Here is a 22,915-nt window from a genome sequence, read left to right as displayed (position 1 = left end):
TGACCAATGTAATTCTACATCATGTACAACCAGAAAAATAAGAAATTATACCCCATATATGTATACTGTGTCAAAATTCATTCTAGTATAATGTATAACTAATAAGAACAAATAAGTAAATGAATAAATAAATAAATAAGATTTCAACTCCCAAATAGCAAAAAAAAAAAAATGAAAAATAAAAAATAAATTGCTGAAGCCTAGCTGACCCAGAGGCTGCACAAGGCACTGTTGCTTGAAAAGTTCACTTTGTATCTCAATTGGCTGCAGAGAGCTGAGACAGGAGCTATCTTGTGGCAAAGCAGATTTCAAGTAAAATTTATCAGAAGAGACAAAGAAGGACATGATTTCCTACTAAAGGGGACAATCTAATTAAAAGATATAACAGCAATAAACATTTGTGACCCAAATGTCAATGCACTAAATTACATGGAAAAAATACCCTCTATGACACTAAATTTCACAGAGACCCCAACATTATAATACTGGGTGATTGCAATACACTCTTATCACTAATATACATGTCATCAAAACACAAAATCAATAAAGATATCTCCAATCTAATCAGAAGAGACAACACTAAAAAGGAAATGGACCTAATAGACATCTATAGAACATTCCATCCCAGAATAGCTGTATTTACCTTATTCTCAGCTGTACATGGAAGTTTTTCCAAAATAGATCATACTGTAGGTCACAAAGCAAATCTTTACAAATACAAAAAAATCAATATAATCCCATGTATCCTATCAGATCATAATGGAATAAAGCTTAGAAATCAACGGCAAGAAAAATAATAGAAGCCACATAAACACATAAAGAATGAATAATATGTTCTTAAATAAATAATGAATCAAAGGACAAATGAAAATAGAAATCAATAAATTCTTATAAATGAACAAGAACAGAGATACAACATATCAAAATTTCTGCAACCATTTGAGAGCCCATCTAAGAGGAAAATTTATAGCACCTAGGGCCTACATTAAAAAATTAGAGAGATCCCAGATAAATTAAGCTTGTGCTCCACCTCAAGGCCTTAGAAAAAGAACAAACTAACCCCCAAGCCAGCAGCAGACAGGAAATAATGAAGACCAGAGCTGAAACAATGAAATTTAGAAAAAGAAAACAATACTTAGAATCAATGCAATGGTTCTTTGAAAAGATAAATACTATCAAAAACCCTTATGCAAACCAATCAAAAGAAAGTGTAAGAAGACCCAAATCAACAAGACCAGAGATGAAAAAAAGGAGATATCACCACAGATCCCCTGAAGTCCAGAGGATTTTGAGAACCTATTTTGAATATTCATATTCCAATAAACTGGAATATCTGGAAAACATTGACAAATTTCTAGGTACATATGATCTGCCAAAATTGAACCAGGAAGATATAGAAAACCTAACCAGACTGATATTAAGTAATGAAATTGAAACAGCAATTAAAAAACTTCCAAATAAGAAAAGCCCAGGGCCTGATGGATTCTCAGCTGAGTTCTATCAGACTTTTACAGAAGAATTAACACCAGTCTTTCTCAAATGATGTCATGAAATTGAAAGAGTGAAAACACTCCCAAATACATTTTATGAAGCCAGTATAACCCGGATACCAAAACTAAACAAAGATACATCAAGGAAAGAAAACTATAGACCAATATCTCTGATGAACATAGACGCAAAAATCTTTAATAAAATATCAGCAAACTATGTTCAAAAACACACCAAAAGATAACACACCATGATCAAGGGTGTTTCATTCCAGGGATGGTTCAAACTACACAAATCAATAAATTTAATTCACCACTTCAACCGAATTAAGGGCAAAAATCACTCATTACCTCAATAGATGCAGAAAATGTCTCTGATCATATTCAACACCCATTCATGTTAAAAATTCAGAGAAACTAGAGATCGAAACTAGATACCTCAATATTATTAAAGGATGTTTATGAAAACCCAAAGCCAACATCATATTAAATGGAGAAAAACTAAGAGCATTTTTTTAAAATCAGAAACAAGACAAGGCTGTCCACTCTCACCACTTCCATTCAGTATGGACTGCAAAATATTAGCCAAAAGAATCTGTCAAGAAAAAGAAATCAAAAGGATACAAACGGGAAAAGAAAAAGTCAAACAATCTCTGTTTGCCAATGATATGATCCTATATCTAGAAGACCCAAAAAACTGTACCAGACTTCTTGAGCTTATGAGTGAGTTTAAAGTAGCAGGATGAAAGAGCAACACCCTTAAATTAATAGCTTTCCTAACTCTGACAGTAAGAAATCAGGAAAACTATCCTATTCACAATAACCTTAAAAAAAGCTTGGGAATTAATATAACCAAGGAGGTAAGAGAACTTTATAATGAAAGTTATAGAACACTGAAGAAAAAAATTGAAGAAGACCTTAGAAGATGGAAAGACATCCCATGTTGTTGGATAGGCAGATTTAATATTGTCAAATGGACATATTACCAAAAACAATATGCAGATTCAATGCAATACTCATCAAAATTCCAAAGACATTCTTCACAGAATTAGAAAAAAAAAACAATTCTTAAATTCATTTAGAAGAATAAGAGACCCAGAATTGCCAAAGCAATATTAAGCAAAAAAAAAAAAAAAATGAAGAAGGAGGTATCACAATACTTGATCTGAAATTATACTGAAGAGCTGTAGTAACAAAAACAACATAGTATTGGCATCAAAATAGACACGAAGACCAATGGAGCAGAATAGATGACACAGAGACAAATCCACATATGTATTTTTGACAAGGGTTCCAAAAATATATATTGAACAAAAGACAGCTCTTTTTATAAATGGTGTTGAAAAAATGGATACCTATATGTAGAAAAATGAATTTAAACCCCCCTCTCTCTCAGTGTGAACAAAACTTAAATCAAAATGGATTAATATTTTAGCATTAGAACAGAAAATTATAACTGCTAGAAGAAAACATAGGGATCATCCCTCCATCACAAGGGTGGTGGCACTGACTTCCTTAACAAGACCCTCAAAGTGCAAGAAATAAGACCAAGAACCAATAAGTGGGATGCCATCAAACTAAAAAGCTTCTGTACAACAAAGGAAATGATTAAGAGCATGAAGAGAGAGCCTACAGAATGGGAGAAAATCTACTCATCTGATAGGGAATTAATATTCAGAATATACTGAGAACTCAAAAAATTCAACAAAAAAAAGAAAAGAAAACCCAAATAACCCAACCAATAAATGGGCAAAAGAACTAAACATAAACTTCTCAGAAGAAGAAACACAAATGGCCAACAAATACATGAAAAAAAAAACAATTTAAAAACCCTAGCAATCATGGAAATGCAAATCAAAATGACACTAAGAAGTCATCTCACTCCAGTTTGAATGGCAGTCATCAAGAATACAAACAAAAATAAATGGTGGTGAGGTTGTGGGGGAAAAGGTATACTTGTACATTGTTGGTGGGACTGCAGGCTACTACTTCAACCACTATAGAAAGCAGTATGGAAATTCCTCAAAAAACTAGGAATGGAAACACTATATGACCCAGTTATCCCACTTCTTAGTATTTTCCCAAAAGATATAAAATTGGCATTTTATAGCTATATACCACCTTAATATTTATAGCAGTAAAATTCACAAAAGACAAATTATGGAATCAGTCCAAATGCCTATCAGGAGATGAATGGATTAAGAAACTGTGATATAGGACTGGGGTTGTAGCTCCAAGTAGAGTGCTTGCCCACCACATGTGAAGCACTGAGTTCAATCACCAGCACCACATAAAAATAAATAAATACATGGGACTGGGCTGTAGCTCAGTGGCAGAGCGCTTGCCTGGCATGCATGAGGCACTGGATTCGATTCTCAGAACCACATAAAAATAAACAAATAAAATAAAGGCATTCTGTTCATCTACAACTACAAAAAATTAAATAAATAAATACAATAAAGGTATTTAAATATATATATGCATATATATGTATATAAACTATGACATTTGTCAGTAAATTGATGAAAATAGATAATCTCATGCTAAGTGAAATTAGCCAAACTCAGAAACTCTAAGGTGGAATGTTTTTTCTCATATGCAGAAATTAGAGTAAAATAAAGAAAAAGAAGCATCATATGATCACCACAATAGATGCAGAAAAAGCATTCAACACAACAACCCTTCATGTTCAAAACATTAGAAAAACTAGGAAAAACAGGAACATTTCTCAACATTGTAAAAGACATCTATGCTAAGCCCCAGGCCAACATCATTCTAAATGGAGAAAAATTGAAAGCATTTCCTCTAAAAACTGGAACAAGACAGGGATGCCCTCTTTTACCACTTCTATTTAACATAGTTCTTGAAACTCTAGCTGGAGCAATTAGACAGACGAAAGAAATTAAAGGGATATGGATAGGAAAAAGAACTCAAACTATCACTATTTGCCAACAACATGATTCTATACCTAGAAGATCCAAAAATTCTATCAGAAAACTTCTGAAACTAGTAAATGAAGTCAGCAAAGTAGCAGGATATAAAATCAACACCCATAAATCAAAGGTTTTTCTGTACATCAGTGACAAATCCTCTGAATGAGGAACTAAGAAACTAGGAAAACTACCCCCATTTACAACGACTAAATAAATAAATAAATAAAATACTTGGGAATCAACTTAATGAAAAAGGTGAAAGACCTCTAAAATGAAAACTACAGAATGCAAAAAAAAAGGAAGAAAGAAATTAAAGAGAGCCTTAGAAGATGGAAAGCTATCCCTTATTCTTGGATAGGCAGAATTAATATTGTCAAAATGACCATACCATCAAAAGGACTCTACAGATATAATGCAATTTCAATCAAAATCCCAAAGACATTCCTCATAGAAACAGAAAAAGCAGTTATGAAACTCATCTGGAAAAATAAGAGACCAGAATAGCCAAAGCAATCCTAAGCAAGAAGAGTGAAGCAGGTAGCATCATAATACCAGACCTTAAACTATACTACAGATACCCTGTGCTTAATAGAAGTAGGCCCAAATCTCAATCATGTTGGCTTAGGCCCCCAACTTCCTTAATAAGATTCCCATAGTCAAGAATTAAAATCAAGAATCAATAAATGGGATGAAGTCAAACTAAAAAGTTTCTTCTCAGCAAAAGAAACAATCAATGAGGTGAACAGAGAGCTTACATTTTGGGAGCAAATTTTTACCACATGCACATCAGATGGAGCACTAATCTCTAGGATATATAAAGAACTCAAAAATATTAACACCAAAAAACCCAATCAATAAATGGGCCAAGGAACTGAACAGACACTTTTCAGAAGATGATATACAATCAATCAACAAATCTACGAAAAAATGTTCAACATCTCTAGCAATTATAGAAATTCAAATCAAAACCACTCTACGATTTTATCTCACTCCAGTCAGAATGGCAGCTATTAAGAATACAAACAACAATAAGTGTTGGTGAGGATGTGGAGAAAAAGGCATACTTTTAAACTGCTGGTGGGACTGTGAATTGGTGCAACCAATCTGGAAAGCAGTATTGAGATTCCTTGGAAAAGTGGGGATGGAACCACCATTTGAACCAGCTATTCCACTCCTCGGTTTATACCCAAAGGACTTAAAAACAGCACACTACAGTGACACAGCCACATCAATCTTTATAGCAGCATAATTCACAATACCTAAATTGTGGAACCAACCTAGATGCCCTTCAGTAGATGAATGAATAAATAAAATGTGTATACACACACACACACACACAATGGAATATTATTCAGCATTAAAAGAGAATAAAATTATAGCATTTACAGGTAAATGGATGGAGTTGAAGAATATTATGCTGACTGAAGTAAGCCAATCCCAAAAACCAATGGCTGAATGTTTTCTCTGATATGTGGATGCTGGTTCATAATGGGGATGGGAGGTGGAGCATGGAGGAATGGAGGAACTTTAGATAGGGCAAAGGGGATGAAGTAGAAGGGAGAGGACATGGGGTAGTGGAATGAGATGGACATCATTACCCTAAATACATGTATAAAGATATGAATGGTGTGACTCTACTTTGTGTACAACCAGAGTCATGAAAATTTTGGGTCTATATGTGTTAATAGAAATGCATTCTGTTGTTATGTATAACAAATTAGAGTAAACACATTTTTAAAAAAGAAAAGGGGTAAGAAGGATAGGATAATATAAAGAATTAATCAAATATAAATTAATAGGAAATCTAAAGGAAGTCCAGTAGTGTGGAGAAAGGAGAATGAGAGAGAGGAGGAAGGATGAAATGCAAAAGGGAGAGGGAAAAGGGGAATCATAAACTGCAGCTGATTTCCGTGCATATGTAAGCTTGTTGGGGTGAACCCAACTGCTGTGTATAAACTGTAAAGCTCTTTTAATAAAAAAGAGAAAGTGTAATAATTTCTATTTATTTTAAATTAATATGGAAAATATTTGACTGAAACAAAAAATTAATTCTGTTGAAACAATTTATATTTCCATTCTGGCCTTATTAAAAATGTTTAATAGGTAATTTCAGAACTGTGGATATGGCCATTATCAAGTTTGAAAGAAATAAAATGGTTGTTTGAAAGAATAATGAATTGAAGTACTAACAACACATAACTCTTGTTTTTAAATTTATTTACTCATAAACTTACTGAAAAGTTGGGCTTACTATAAGATGTTTTTCCTGGAACCATTGAGAGTTACTTGCCTACCTGATATCTCATTAAAACCTTCCTGTGTATTCCATACAACCAAGGATATATTTTATGTAAATGAAGCACAATCATCAAAGTAAAGAAACTAATATTAATGCCTTTTTAACATCTAACCCTCAGTGGGTCAGTCAGCTTTCCATTTCCATAACTAAAACCTGAGATAATCAACTTAAGAGAAGAAAAGCTTCATTGTGGTTCACAGTCTAAAGAGGTTTTAGTTCATGGTTGGTTGGGTGGTGGCAAGAAAGCATATCATGGTGGGGATCATGAGGCAGAGGTAGTTGCTCACGTCACAGTGGCTGGGAGACACAGGAAAAAAGCAAGAGACTAGAGACCTGTGTTCCACTGTCATCTTTGAGGGCATGCCTCCAGTGACCAAGACCATTCAGTAGGACCCAGCTTTAAAACTTTCTACCACTTCCCACTAACACCAAACTGAGGACCAAACCCCTAACACATTGACCATTAGGGGACATTCCAGATTCTTTCAAGTTTTTCCAGTTGTCCCTATAGCATCCTTTATAGGACTCATAGATAGACTCCCTTCAGAACTGCATTACATTTCTTGTGACCTAACTTTATTCTCCTTCACTCTAGAGCAGGCCTTCCATCTTTCCTTGACTTCTATGACCTTGACAGTTTTGAAGATTATTTTGTGACATGTCCATCAATTTGATGTTTTCTCATTATTAGATTCATGTAGTGCAGCTTTTTGTCAAGAAAATAAAAAGGATGCTGTCCTTTTGTCATTTCATCTTGTTAAATGGAACGAAAATCTTATTTATGCCATTGTGATGATGTTCAAATTAATCAGTTGATTAATGTGATGTCTGTCAGGCTATTCTATTATAAATTACTCACTTCCCTTTCCTAATTAATTAGTATTTTGTGGGAAAGTACTTGGAAATTATGTAAATATTCTTTTCCTCATTAAAATTTCAATTTGTTCAACATTTAGATACATAAGTATAGACTTGTGATTTTCTATTTTATTTCCTTACTGGCTTTATTATTATGAAGACCTAATTTTCCAAGAGTTGAACAGAGGACACCCATTCAAGCTGGGTTTTATGTCCTTTTGGTATGTTCTCATTCTTTGAGCACTTCCTTGACTTTTGGCATTAAAAGATGTTACATTTCTCTATTGCTTTTCTGCCTGAGCCCTGAAGGCAGCCATTTCCCAAGGAGCTCTGGTTCTCTCAGTCCTAATATCTGGGTACCAGCTGTACCCATGGTTATTAGGGTTGTGTTAGCTTAAGCTGTTATAACAAAATGCCACAGACTGGGTGTTTAAGCCACAGACTCTTAACTTCATACAGTTCTGGAGGCTAGGAAGTCTGATATTGGACTGCATGATTCTTTTCCTGGTGAGAATTCTCTTCCTAGTTTTTAGATAGCCAGTTACCTTCCCATTGTAGGTGTACATGGAGAGAGGGTGGATATTCTCTGGTGTCTCTTCTTATAAGAGCACTATAATGGGGGCTGTTACCTCACAACCTCATCTGAACCTAATTACCTCCCAAATACTCTACCTCCAAATACCATCACCTCAGGGCTGGCCAACATACAAAGTGGGGAGGGGGCACATTTAGTTCACAGCAATGCAAGAGTGAGGATATATATCTATATAAAAAAAGATAAAGAGCAAAATATGTCTATACACATTTATAGATATTTATTGAACACTTTACAGATATTTTTAATCTATCTATCTATACTGAAAACCATGAGTCCATACCAATACCTCCAATTCCAATCCCAAACTACAGTTCATCCTAGTTTCTTCTTTTTGAATATTTATAACTCCCTTCTCCAACAGTGAGAAACCCAGATCCTATTGTCACAGGTATTATTTTCTTGTTTGATCTATATCCCTGGGGTAATGAGGCATTCATCTCTGCCTGTCTCCTCCCCGTGTGGATATCCTTCTCAAGCTCTGATACCTCATGCTAGGCACCCCTCCCCTCAAGCTCTGGACATCCTTTCTTACCGCACTAGAACTTGACCTCCCTGTTCTAGGTACTTCACTACCACCACCACCTATATTAGATACCTTCCCTCTCTCTTTGGACTTTGTCCATGCAAGGCTTCCCCCTGCATAGAATTCCTCCTTGCTCTGTTTGGCTCTGACTCATCATATCATAACTCCATCACTCCACCTATGGTCACCCTCCTCACCTTCCTTGGGCTCTGACAATACTTCTTTGTGTGCAAGAGGCAATCATATTTACATGTAAGTCCACCTGAAGGCTTTGCTTTGGACACATTAATCCTACTAGAATCTGGGTGGGAAAAAAACCCATTTATTGGTGCAAAGAGTGACTTGACAAGAAAAGAAAAGGGCACTTTTACATCTAATCTCATTTTGCTTTTTTCTCAGAATAAATTGCTGTGCAGCTTGGCCCCAGAGATCTAAATTATAGATGACCTTGAACATCAGACTAAGGCATTTGCTCTTTATTTGAAGTAAAAAAAATGGAGACAATATTTTAATGAGTTTGAACAGGGAAAAAAATCATAGTATTGTGAAGAAAACTTTAGTTTCTAATGACCAAATTGAAAAACATCATGAATAGGTTGTACATTATATTAACCATTTTTTTTAGGATGGAGAGTAGAAAGTTAACAAATTTAGTCACAAAAACTGTTTTATAGTTGGAATGTTGCTAAGCTGGTCTAATGGTGAGTAGTATATTTATGTTATTTGGATAAATCTGCCTTGATATTATTCCCTGACTTGTTACTGTCTTGCCATTGACCACAGAAATCAATGTTTACGTTGCTTATATTTATAACAAGTAAGGTATCATAAAATGTAGTGCATATCTAGAATAACTGACTTCATCTAAGTAAGAAAAATGTATGCTTTTCAAAATTCTTTTTCACATTTAAAGGAAAGACTATTAAATATTTGGGCATTTGATGTTTTTAACAGGAGAAAGGCATGAAGATTCTATTTAGTAAGTTTTACGTGTATAGGAGACCCTTCACACTCAAAATGAAGCAGAGCCCATCCCTTATGTGTACTAGGTTGAACAAAGAATAGTAAATCATGAAAATATGGCAAGACAAAGGGTGTGTGGAAAAGGGACAGTTAATTGTGGAAAAGTAACAGGAAGATCAAGGTTACTCTAAGGTTTGTAGGATTTCTCTTAACCATCTCTGGTGAGTGTCTTTCTCCTGGCATAAGAAGGGAACCTTTCATGTGGAAGTTATATCTCCTACTTTCAAGAATAAAAAGAAAGGTCAGGGGGGCTAGGGGTATAGCTCAGTGGTAGAGCACTTGCCTGGCATGCCTCAGGTATTCTTGCAGTTGCTTTTTTACAAGTGTCTTTAAGTAAAAAATAATCAATGTGCCAAAGCAGCATATCTTGGGGTGGTATACTTGATTCTCTACAAATTCAACATGTAGCCATAAAGACCTACCATTTTACCTTCCAAATATACCTTCATGTTCCTTCCTGCTTCTCATCTTTCCTTTCTCTAAAACTCTCTCTCTACCTTGCTCCCCTCAGATTTTACATCACCCTTAAAGTATAGCCCAAGCTCTTTAACTCCTCTTACAAAGCCCTTGAAGGTCTGGACCCCACCTCCTTGTTCCATCTCATGTCACCCATCTCCCCTTTACCCTGTGCATTCTGGTCGTGTGGAACTTCTTGACCCGTTCTCTTGCTTCTGAGGCTGTGCATGTGCTGCTCTCTCTGTGTGCAATTGATTTTGGAGAAACACCTTCAGCACTGCTCAATTACTATGGAAACTAAGGTAGGATGAGACTCTTATTTTCAATACACAGACTGGAGGGATCTGCCCACATGATCTTTCAACTAGGTCAATAGTGCTTGACATCAACTGACTGCAGGCATCAGAGCCCTCGTGGCCTCAGGTGTCAGTTCCCAAGTTCACTGGGCAGATCCAGAGCAGGGTATCATGGAAAACAAGGAGAGAGAAGATAACCATGCAGACAGAAGGCAGAGATCACTGGAAGGGTGAGAAAGGTCCACAGGGGAGCATGAGAAAGGAAATGAAGGAGTAGAAATGGAGAGAAAGGGGCGGGGGGAAGAAAAGCAGTTGAGAGGAAATGTGAAGATAAGGTTACTGAAAAGTGAGATTGATTATCAGAGGAAATATGGAAATAGACAATGAATGTTTCAGAAGAAACAAAAACCTCTTACGTGTAACAATTTGAAGGCATGGAGATATTTTATTGCTTAAAATTTACAAGGCTGGCTTTAAAGAAAACCTCTCTGACCTCTGACCCATGGTCAGTTCTGAGGAGACTATGCTTTGGTTTGTCCACATGCTTAAGTCCACAGCCTCCCATCAATACTAAGGGAACATCCTCTGGTGAAGCAAATCAAAAGTGAACTTTGGGACTGCATCGTAGTTTGTGGCTATCTTAACTTACATAAGAAATAGGGGGAAAAGCCTTAGATCACATTGCCTTGAGTTTATATAACATTGTTAAAGACTTCTCTGAGGTAGATAGGAGATCTGTAGTTTTTAGCCCCCATTTTACAAAAACGTAAAGTGTAAAGAAAAAAAAAACAGGGATTAAATTGTATACAAACAAAGTCTAGAATGGGAATGTTTTGGCTTAGTTGTCATATCTTTAATCAGGTGCAACAAAACTAAGCTAATTCCACACGAGAATGATAAAAATGTTTCAGTTGGTCCACATTCAATGTGGCCAAATAAAACCACATTTCAGACTTATTCCCCTGAGTGCAAAACTAAGAACTATGCTCTGGTTTCACTTTTAGTCCTATTTCTCTTCATTTGAAGATTTCCCTTCAGATTTGAAGACTGCCACTGTCTTCTGATATCATTATTTGCACTCACAAGCTTTGGCTGATGGAGTATTGGTTCCACAGGTAAGTGACATGCAAGAGCTGCAGGGCAGGGCCTTCTTCTCCTGTGGCCACCACAAGGGGAATCCTAAGAGCACTTCGTGGATCTTACAATCACTTGTCTTTTTGTGACATCATAAAGTTCAGTACTAGCAAAGTGTGGGTTAAGGTACTTAGTACTGTGGGAGGGAGAAATGGGCAGGAGCAGGTCCATTTCTTGCCCTCAGGGCACTTAGTATGGCTTGTAAAAAATGTCTGCTCTTCCTTTTTCAAACTTGCTTTTCTCTGGCTTCTCTGTCCTCCAGTTAATATGATTTTTCTGGTTTCTGTTTTTTTACACTGTCATATTATGTTCTCATTATTCTTTCAATGTTGGACTAAATAAACCCTAGGGTATTGCAAATCTGTATTTCCCTCAGAAAAGAATGTGCTCTTCATTAATGCCAATGATTCAATATTCCATTGGCTTTCACAACACAATAAGCAAGACTTTCTTAGGTAAATTTGTTTTTACAAGGCATTTAAAGTAAATTCTGTGGGTTTATTGCCCAACATGAAGTAAAACTTTCCCCAGAAATACAGCAGGGTTCACAGAATCCTCCGCATTCACTGAGCCTTGGGGCCAAACATGACAACATAGGAGCAACAGGACTCTTGAGTAGTGGGTGTGACCAAAATACAAATAACATTTGATTTTCCAAACTCACAAAGTATTGGAAATCAAAACTGTGATCAAATAAGATTATATGTGAGAGGCATGCTTAAGAGTCGCCACGAACTATGTGTTTTTCTGAAGCCACTGAGCTATCCTGGCACTTCGCTTTTTGTTTTTCAGATTTTCATTCTTTATTGTCTGTAATTTGGCATGAACTGTGATCCTCTGGTGCTCCTCCAACATGTTACTGAAAAACTGCTGCAGCTGGAAGGACAGAGAGACAAGCCAATCAGTGCAGTCTAACTTTTCACTTACACAATATAAAACAAAGCTCATACCAAATGGCAACATGATTCTGCAAAAGGGTAATAAGAGTAGGAATAAGCAGGAATGTGTATACCTAGATAATGTGTCCCTGGGGAGACTGGTGACTGAGACAAATGTGATGAAGACCATGCTTACCCAGAAAAGTCAAATGCAGATTAGAAGGTTCACGAAACACATCCTAAGCCCCCATAAGTATTTACTGAATGTTATATAAGTTTTGTGGACAGAGATACAGTGAGACTCTTTTATATCTCAAAGGAAATTTTACAATTTCCAAAGTTCAAAACGGGTGTATACCACAAATTTTATTTTTTATTTTTTAATATTTTAGTCAAATTAACAGTTTGCAGATGGCATGATTATATATTTATAAAATACCAAATAACCAACAAAAAAAATATTAGAACTAATAAAACATTCAGTGAAGTTGCAAGATATAAACCCAAAAAACCAAAATTCAATAACATTTCTAAACGTGAATAGTAAATTACCTGGGGAAAAAGAAAAGCAGAAAAACAGCCTTATTTTTGGTAGCTACCAAATAACTAAAATAAATTTAGTCAAAGAGGTGAAAGAACCTTACAATAAAAACTAGAAAATACTGATGAAAGAAAATGAAGAGGGCACAAAGGAAATGGAAAGACTTCCAATGTTCATAGCCTGGAAGAATCAATTTGGATAAACTGCCCATACTCCTGAAAGCAATCTACAGATTCAATGTAATCCTTATGAAAATACCAATGAGATTCTTCATAGAACCAGAAAAACAATTCTAAAATTTGTATAGGACCATACATACACACACAAACACACCTGAATAGCCAAAACAATCTTGAGTTTTTTTAAAGAAAGCAAGAGGCAGTTATTGCACTACCTAATTTCAAAATATATTAGCAAAGTTATAGTAACTAAAACAGTATGGTATTGACATAAAAACTGATATATCGGGGCTAAGGTTGTGGTTCAGTGGTAGAGCGCTTGCCTAGCATGTGTGAGGCACAGAGTTTGATTTATTTACAACTAAAAAACTATTGAAAAAGGAAAACAGACATATCAACCAGTGGAACAGAATAGAGAGGCTAGAAGTAAACCCACACACATTTATAGCCAACTGAACTTTGACAATAGTGCTAAGAACATGCATTGGAGAAAGGTCAGTCATATGAGTAAATAGTACTGGGAAAATGGAGAAGCACACACAGAAGAATGAAGCTACATGATGTTTTAATCACAAAGAAATAATAATGGGGGCTGGGGCTGGGACTCAGTAATAGAGCCACTCACCTGGCACACATGAGGTGCTGGGTTCAATCCTCAGCACTACATAAAAATAAAATAAAGGTATTGTGTTCACCTACAACTAAAAATATGTATATATTTTTTTAAAAAGAAATAATGATGGAGTAGATAAGGAGGAGGAAGATAGGTATGCCCTGATTTGAACATTACATAACATACATGCATTAAAACATTAAAGAGTTACTCTATAAATATGTGTAATTTTATTTATTAGTTTAAAAAAAATTTAAGAACAATATTTTGACAGTTAACTCATCTTTTGGCTAAATTGTCTCATTGGATCAGGCCTAGAACTTAGTTACTGGATAGTATAATATTTGCCACAATATTATATGTAAGTCAGACCACAACAGAATGTGATATTCTGAAAGTCTATTTCTGTGTCAGTGAGTTAGAACTCAGAACACATATCACCATAAGATGATAGTGTACCCATACCTGCTCATAAAACCCACTTAAACCTTGATGCACTTGAGATTGAGTAGTAATCAGGCTATCAAGTTTAATTACTGTGTATGAAAAAGTTCTAGTGGAAAACAGATTAAGGATCTAGGAACTAGCTTTTCACTCTTTCCTTCCCTGCCCACACCTGCCAGGAAGTGGGAGTCACATGTCCACAGCTCCGCACCACAGGTGGCATGCTGATGATTAGGCTATTGCAGTGTTGGGAGGGTTGGGGACCTACAGGACCATAGATGGATTCCATATGTGCTTAAGAGCATGTGTAAGGCCAGGCTTCTTGCAGAGTGGAGCATTAAGACCAGGCCAGAAGTGTGAGGGTGTATGGAAGCTGTGTGGGTGAGTAGGGACAAGGGACTCAGATGACTTCTTTTTCACTTTCCTTTTTAGTAATTATTTAGTTATTATCGTGTGAACTGACTAATATGTTCTGGTAGGACTTCTGGACACTAATACTTTGACAAGGATATCCATCATAACTAATTTTCAGAATTGCAATAATAACTACTGCTAAATAAATTTTTGTGTATATTCCCAAAACTATAGTAACTATAGTTTTGGAAGTTCGAGGATTGCTAAATTTATACCAATTTTATTCATTCATTTATTAAACAGCACCACAAATTTACTGGTTTCTGTAAAGCCAAAGATGAACTAATATGCATTGGAATATACAAACAAAATCTCAGTCTTGATCCTGAAACCTTCATTCCCAGCATGTTCTGGGTGTGCCTTCCTCCCTCCTATGTGGGGACTCCCTGATACATCAAGTTCTGACAGTTCAGCCTCAAGCCAGCCAAACTCCAAACAAAGATAATTCCTTCAGGAATTCCCTCATGATTACTACATAACAGACTGTTTCTTTCTCTCTTTCTCTCTCTCTCTCTCTCTCTCTCTCTCTCTCTCTCTCTCTTTATTTAGGATCAAATATTAGGCCTTGAGGTCCTACACATTTTTTTGTTGTTGTTGTTTGTTTATTTGCTTGGGGAGAGTTGAGTTTCCTTTCTTGTTTACACAGCATCTTCATGTACATATTAATATAGTTTCAGGCCATGATGTTTAATTTAATCAATTTTATTGGAATATAATTTGTGAACAATAAGCTGACCAGTAATCTGTATAGTTCAATGAGTTTGAGCCATGACCTTTGAAACCATGGCTTCAATCAAGAAATAGTACTCATTTTCATCACTCAAAACAATATTTTGACAGTTAACTCATCTTTTGGCTAAATTGTCTCATTGGATCCCTCTTGGGCTAGGGAAATAGCTCCATTGAAAGTGCTTGCCTCTCATGCACAAGGCCCTGGGTTCAATCTCTAGCACCATGAAAAATAAAAAAGAATTCCCTCTTGTGTTTTACAGTTCATCCCTCCTTCTGTCCCAGGAAGCCATTGATCTGCCTTTTTTATCACTTTAACTATTCCTAGAATGCAACTGGATTCTTGTATTCAACATAATCAACTTAAGATTCATCCGTATTTCTACACAAATTCATTCCTTTTGTATTTGTACTGTTCCACTGTGTGGTTATATTACAATCCACCCATTGTAGACATTTAGATGACTTCCAGTTTGGGGCTAATGTGAATAAAGCTGCTATGAACATTCATGTATAAATCTTTCTATAGACAAAGGTTTTCATTTTCTCAAGCAGAAATCTAGAATTGGAATTGTTATGTCATATGTGTCTGATTAACATTTAAAAACTGCCTGTTTTCCTAAGTGATTATACCATGTTACATTGCCACCCCCCGGCCAGTCAAAGGAGTTCCAATTGTTCCATTTCTTTCCCAACTTTCAGTATGAGAAATCTAATTTTGCCTATGCAACTGGATGTGTGAAGGTTATATTTGTATCTCTCTCTCTCTCTCTCTCTCTCTCTCTCTCTCTCTCTGTGTGTGTGTGTGTGTGTGTGTGTGTGTGTTTGTGTAGTGTCCTTTTGTCCTTTTGTAGACATTTGCTTTCCCCTCTCATTTCACTTTCTGATTATAGTATTCTTTTTTTTCCTTCCAGAACTATACCTCTCCCATTTCCAGTGCCTGGAGTTTGAACTGGGCTAGCTCCAAGTTTGGATACATGAGACTGGACCAATCATAGTATCCTAGGCTTTATCCCTCCACAGCTACACACAATGATTAGTGCTAAGACAAATCAAAGTCCTTTTTTCAGGACAGAAACCTGAAGGTGGGTGAGAAAGGATCACTTTTTCTGCAACTGAGAGTGCAAAAATTCATGTAAGTTGGAGCTTCCACATGAAGAAAGCCTGTGTAAGAAGAACTGCAGCCCAGAGGAAAGCAAATGCAAGATATGGAAAGCCCTGTGTTAGGCTTCTAGAATACAAATACGGTTGATATTATCTCAGTCCTTGAGGAACTTATGATAACCTCATATGGCCATCATATTCACACACTAATTTCAGGATAATGTGATAAGCACTATGATAAAGACACTCATAGGATGATTTGGGGGCATGGAGGAAAACAGGGTATAAATCTATTTGTTACAAAATTCCTAGAATATGTGGTTGGAGCAGGATCTTAAAGGGCAATTAGGAATTATCCAACCAAAGCAGAGATAGGGAAGATACCAGAAACAGAAGGTACAATGTTTCTGAAGTCTAGAAAACATAAAAAAATGATAACATAATAAAATATGTAAGCACTATGTATACTTGAGGGAAAGTATGTGGGGTATTTGTTAGTCTCTCTTGCTTTCTCATACTCAGTGGTAATATAAGCAAAAGTGAAGCCAGAGAGTAAAGCAGAGGCCAGATGATGAAGGGCATCATGTACTAATTAAAATATTTTTAAAGTTTATTCTAAAAGCTATGAAGAACCACAAAGAATGGATAAATGACTGGCAGCAATGTAAAGGAAGGCATGAGGGGAAGAGCAGCCTGGGAGAGGGAGCCCAGGCCAGTCCACTGTAGCAGTTCAGGTGAGCAAGAATGAAGTCCAACCCTCCATGGACAGACATGTCTATTTCAGAAGGATAACTAAAAACCACTTCCTTTACAGTGATAATACCACCAATGGAAATATAGAGTATAATAATTTAGGTAAGCATGTTATTTTTAATTTTAGCAAATCCAAATAGTATCATAAGTGCTTTCCAAATTATCATATGTTTTTCAATGTTTAAGGTGCTTACCTCCATGATCTGTAGATCTGTACTTATGGTTCTTCCAATTACATACATTAGAGTAACCAGTGATTGTGTTCCATACCTACAAAACAGTAAAAATGTGATTCAGGAGTCAAAATTATTTTGCAAAATAAAGCTGTGTTTTGTGCAGCAGATAAATACTAAATGTACAACCCTTATTAATTGCTATCTCCTGAATCCAGGCAAAAACAGGAATGAAGTTCAATTTCATCTTTGAATAGAAAATCTGTTGTATAGAAAGTTCTATTAGCACTAAAGACATTTATAAATACTGAGTTGTGTAACAGTTTTTGAAGTTTTATTTAAATACTAAAAGCTCTTTTAAAAGCAACAACTGTGCTTATTTTTTAATGAGGTAGTTAGAATACATGTTCCATGTCTCAAATTAAGAAAATTTATAAGGCAGTAAATAAACATGTAAATTATGCCCCTTAAAAAGCAATAGTTGGCATAGGGTCAGTTTCAGAACCACTGACTAAAGTACCCTGCACTATATTAAAAATGTTGTATTAGTTATGTTTTTGGAGAGAGGATTCCTGTCTTCAGATACTCTCAGAATGTTGATGATCACTGAAAACTCAGTCCCATGGCAACCTCCAATAGGCATGGTAATTAAAAAATGCCCTTCAGTCAGTGTCCTTGAATATCTAACAAGAATAATCTGAAAAAAAAAAAAAAAGCTGTTGCTATGGAAAAAGAGCAGATACATACCTGTCCAAAGTGTTGCTGTAGCTAAAAATGTAAATTAAGGACTTTTGGATGCATTAAAAGAAAGAGAGAAAAATTAAATTAAAATAGGATTATTATAATGGACTGAAAAAATAAATGGTTTCATTGCCTTGATAATTAATACATGCAATTGATTTAGTTCAAAATGCCTACTTGAAATTAAAAATTGTAAGAGTTAATTTGCATATGTTCAAATAAAAGAGAAAATTGAGCTTTCAGTTTTTAGGGTCCCAAGTGTGTCAAGCTATGGCTACTGGAGCAAAGAGAGGACAAAGCAAACAAACCTGTGTCTATGGGGAAAGGGCAAATATCTCTTTGTGCTCCATTTTAAAGAGACAAGTAGAAAAAAAAACCCAAAGCATAAGAAATTTGAGTTTCAAAAAAATCAAGCTTCAATCTTAAAGACAAACATAAAACAGAAGAAAACTATCTACTATGTTAAATGTGTGATTTTCTGCCAAATACAGGAGAAAGGTGACCCCAAGCGATGGAGCTGGGTTTGAAATCATCTTTATCAAATTTCAGAGTGTAAAAAATGGAACATAGAGTTAGATGTAGGCTTTAGCAAATTGAATGAGATAGTGTGTGTGCAAGGCCTACCAGGGTCCCAAACAACTCCACTCCTTCCTGATCTCCTCAATCTCAGGAGTTGTTTTTGAGAAAGACATGATTTACCTCTCTTGAAAATGCATTCTCTTTCATTATTACTAATCAAAAATATATGCATTACCAATAGTTTATACTTCAGAATTCCGATTTATTATAATTAACAGAAGAGCCAATGTATGTCAATAGTTAACCTTTTATCCTTCGTAAAAAGAAAATGGTAACTGATATTCAATTTTAGTGTGGGTACAGTGATTTGGCACTCTAGTATGGTTGACTTTCAGCTTCTCCCATTTCTCATAGTTCTCCCCACTGTCCCTAGCCAGGTCTGATTGCTTGCAGAGAGCATGGCCACCAGGTCATCAGGGAAGCATTGAGGTCTAATCCAGGGCCTGGCCACTGTACTCTGATGACATCTCAGTTTGTTTTTGCTCCTCTGCAACCTTTTCAACCCTGTTTCCATCATGAAATACAACAGAGCAGAAGAGAAAATGAAGCCACGATTTCAAGCTTAGGACTTAAGCAATACAACAGCAGTAGGAGAAATCATGTGTTTAGGGAAGAGGAAGAAAGGATGCATTTTGGACCAGTTAGGTGTGAAATTGACTGAATTCCGTATTCAAATAAAACTAGGGTTTTCCTATCAGCCGTGAAGCCTCCTTAACAAGAATGGCAAGGGCATGAATAACACTTTTATCACATACAATAAAAGAGTCACAAAATATTATTGTTTTACTCTTGCTCAAGTTCTTTCATAGGATCCATCCATAGCTGTTACCTATTGACTTTCTATAACCTAAAAGGTATCTTTTATAAGACAAGGAGTCTCCCTTGGAGTCGGCATTTAAAAATTCATCTTTGATCCAACAATTAACTAAATCCCCCCAGCTGCAAGTGTAATGCCCTGTACATGGGAGTGGGAGCAGTTGACCACTCCAGGCCCACAAGAACCAAGTTATATTACTGAATCAAATGTTGAACATATTTATCTGGATTAGATTTCCTGGGAAGAATGCTAGACCTGGCTGAGGGGAGGAGAAAGTCTGTGGACTGCTGTTGCCAGGGTGTTCAACATTTATGACTTTACTCTAGGAGACAATGTTCACAAGACTGCCTGGACGTCATGGTGAAACATGTGCCCATGACTGCTTGAGACAGGGAAAGGATGTACTTAAAACCAGTGTTGACCACTCCATTCCCACCAGGACCAAAGCTAGACATCCTGAGATGATGTTTGTTTTTGCATTAGATGTGCCGACCAGTCCCCCACCCCATGCCCATCATGTCTGCATCCCTAAGCACAGGATCCCAGAAGGATATCACCATACGAGAGTGGTGAAAAGCCCTCTGGTCATACTAATCCTAATTCCAGATCCTACAGCCAGGACCAAACCCATCACCCATTAAAAACTTTTGAGTCTTGGTTAATTAATTGCCTGTAAAATTAATTGAGAATTGTTTTACAGGTGGTTGTGAAAACTTCAATTATTACAAGTATAAACATTTTTTTCATCCTAATCATGGCATTCCAACAGGACTAAAGGATGTTATCAATGTCATAAAGTAGAAAATGACAGTATTGAGAAAGAGAAACTGATTGACATAAAGACTCATAATAAAACAGATATACAATCCAGTAAGATAATATTAATAATAATGAACTTTAAGCACTTATTGTGTGCTGAGTACTTTAAGTAGCATATTCATAAACTATCTTAAACATGATTATTGTTATTATCCCCATGTTAGGAATAAAAAACCTGAAGCTTAGATTTTAAAAAAATTGTTTAAGGTCACACATTAGCATTCTTCTCAATCTATGACTGACCTGATTCTACATTTTGTGTTCTTAACTTTATGACATATTATGTCTTTAATGGAATAGTGGGTAGACAGAAAAAAACTAAAATCACAGTAAATAAAAGGACAAGAAAAACAATGAAGAGACACTTTCTATAATTCTTAGAGGAATAAACCACCACTTTGCTATACATTCTGCAATTGCCCTATAGCTTTAACACACTATCAGCATTAAGCACAACCAGTATGTGCCTCACAGACACAAGTTAGAAATGAGAGATCACCAGTGAAGACACACAAAATCAAATTCCATGGCAGATATTGAAACCCTGTTACAACATGTTCAACCTCTTAGCCCCAAACTTATCTCCTCAATCCCATCTTCCCTTTTCCAGTGCTCTAAGCTCCAGCAGATCAGTTTTTGTGACCAGATCCAAATAAGCCTCCCAGCTGGGGATGTGGCTCAAGCGGTAGCGTGCTCGCTTGGCATGCGTGCAGCCCGGGTTCTATCCTCAGCACCACATACAAAGATGTTGTGTCCGCCGAAAACCAAATAACCCTCCCAGTCTTGCCTTCAGACATTTCCTGGTGTCAAGTCCTTATATAGAAGGAGTGTTTTTCCCAAACCACCTGTTCCAATCACAATCTACTCCCCACTTCCTCTTGAATCCCCAAAGCGTTTGAGATCTCTCTTTCACAGTATTCACTTTACCTCCCCATAAGTGCATAGACTAAATCTTGACATAAAAAAATTTTTAAAAAACTAAGATATTTTGTTACTGGAAAGAACCTTAAAATTTGTCTGATACAACATCTATCATTTTACAGAGGAGGAAACCAATGCTTAAATGTCAACTAGTACACAAAAAATAAATACATGTTTCAGTTCCAGTTCTGGATGAAAGAACTGGAAAAAAAATGTCTCTGTCATCTGTCCTTCTGGAGCATGGGATCTACTGGAAAAAGGACATTTTGTTGACAATAGAGTATCCTATTATGGTTTGGATCTGGAATGTACTCCCTCATGTGTTCAGAAGTAGGGCTTTTAGGCAATAATTGGCTTATGAGAGCTCTGATCTCATCATGTGGCTGAATAAATGATTGGGGGATGGGATCTAGTTGAAGGAAATAGGTCACTGTGAGTATGCCCTAGACAAGTTCATCTTCTCTCTAGCCTCTTCCTCCCTCTATGTTTCTTGGCTGCTATGAAATGAACAGCTTTCTCCACTATATCCTTCCACCACGATGTTCTGTTTCACCTCAGGACCACAGCAATTGAGCTCGCTGACCATGGAATGAACCTCTGAAACCATGACCCCAAATAAACCCCTTCTTCTCTAAGTTGTTCTTGGCAGTTATTTTGGTCACAGCAACAAAAAGCTAACACATATCCCAAGCTTATGTTCAGAAAGACTGTACCTGTAAGAGGCTAAGTAGTCAAAATGCATGAAAAACTCCACATTTCTTTTTGCAGGGCTTTTCAAGACTTTACAATGTTAACATACCTTACAGGTTTACAAAAGGGAGGGTTAAAACTGACAATTTTGAAACAGCTTGGGCCATTTCTACCTTGTTCACAGAAGGCATATCAGTGTTTTCCATGAATAACATTCAGTGGAACACACTCGAGAAACCTTAAGTGATCTGTCACATTTTAGAAAATCCAGCATACTTTTTGCACAGTTAATATAAAGTTTCATTTGGCATAATCTTTTTTAACTTATGCTTTTTATTCTATCTTCATCTTTACATGAAGATTGGTGACATGTTAATACTCATGTCAAATATAACAGTTCATAAAGTGATAATTAAATATTCTGATGTACAAAGAAGTAAACATTCCTGTGCCATTTTAAAGATATATTATATTTTTAATTATTAAATTAAAATATTATTTTAGTCATTCATAAAATATCACTGTCTATTCTAAATAAAACCATCAGCAAAATTGAACAAAACTATATATAATCTAAACACAGAAAATAAATGTATTCAATGTAGAAAGCAAACTTGTTTGAATCTAAAAGAAATTTTGTAGTATAATGTGCAAAAGGAGTGAACAAAGATTAATTTGCCATAAATATGGCATCTGTTATATTAGTGTGGTATTTTCTTGAGTAAACAATAGAAATATTCAAGCCAGAGTTAAAATTCCATGCATTTATAATCTAGGGACTTCTTGGAGATAATGATAAGACTCATTTGGAGTTTAAGAAAGGAATTACTAATATGCTCTTATTTAATAGTTACATGGGTCATTTAAATAAATTGACAGATAATAAACTTTTCAGAGAGTAGAATTTAAGCCT

The 22,915-nt window shown here is 35.9% G+C and overlaps 1 protein-coding gene across 2 annotated transcripts in view; it reads right to left on the bottom strand.

Moving 5' to 3' along the window:
- LVRN (laeverin) overlaps positions 1-22,915 on the bottom strand; it is a 128,387-nt gene that overhangs the window by 23,598 nt on the left and 81,874 nt on the right. Inside the window, exons 19-20 of one of the 2 annotated variants that reach the window (XM_081287220.1) lie at positions 17,457-17,532; positions 8,498-12,483 (exon numbers count right to left, since the gene is read on the bottom strand). In XM_081287220.1, coding sequence (XP_081143346.1) covers positions 12,343-12,483; positions 17,457-17,532 — 217 coding nt within the window. In that variant the 3' untranslated portion in view covers positions 8,498-12,342. Of the gene's footprint in view, positions 1-8,497; positions 12,484-17,456; positions 17,533-22,915 lie in introns of those variants that run through there. The other variant, XM_081287221.1, reaches the window with a different exon arrangement.

Source organism: Spermophilus citellus (assembly GCF_964194105.1).
Source record: "Spermophilus citellus genome assembly, chromosome: 1".
NCBI lineage: Eukaryota > Metazoa > Chordata > Mammalia > Rodentia > Sciuridae > Spermophilus > Spermophilus citellus.
The sequence above is the reverse complement of the archived record's forward strand: the minus strand, read 5'-3'. Positions and strand labels throughout refer to the sequence as shown.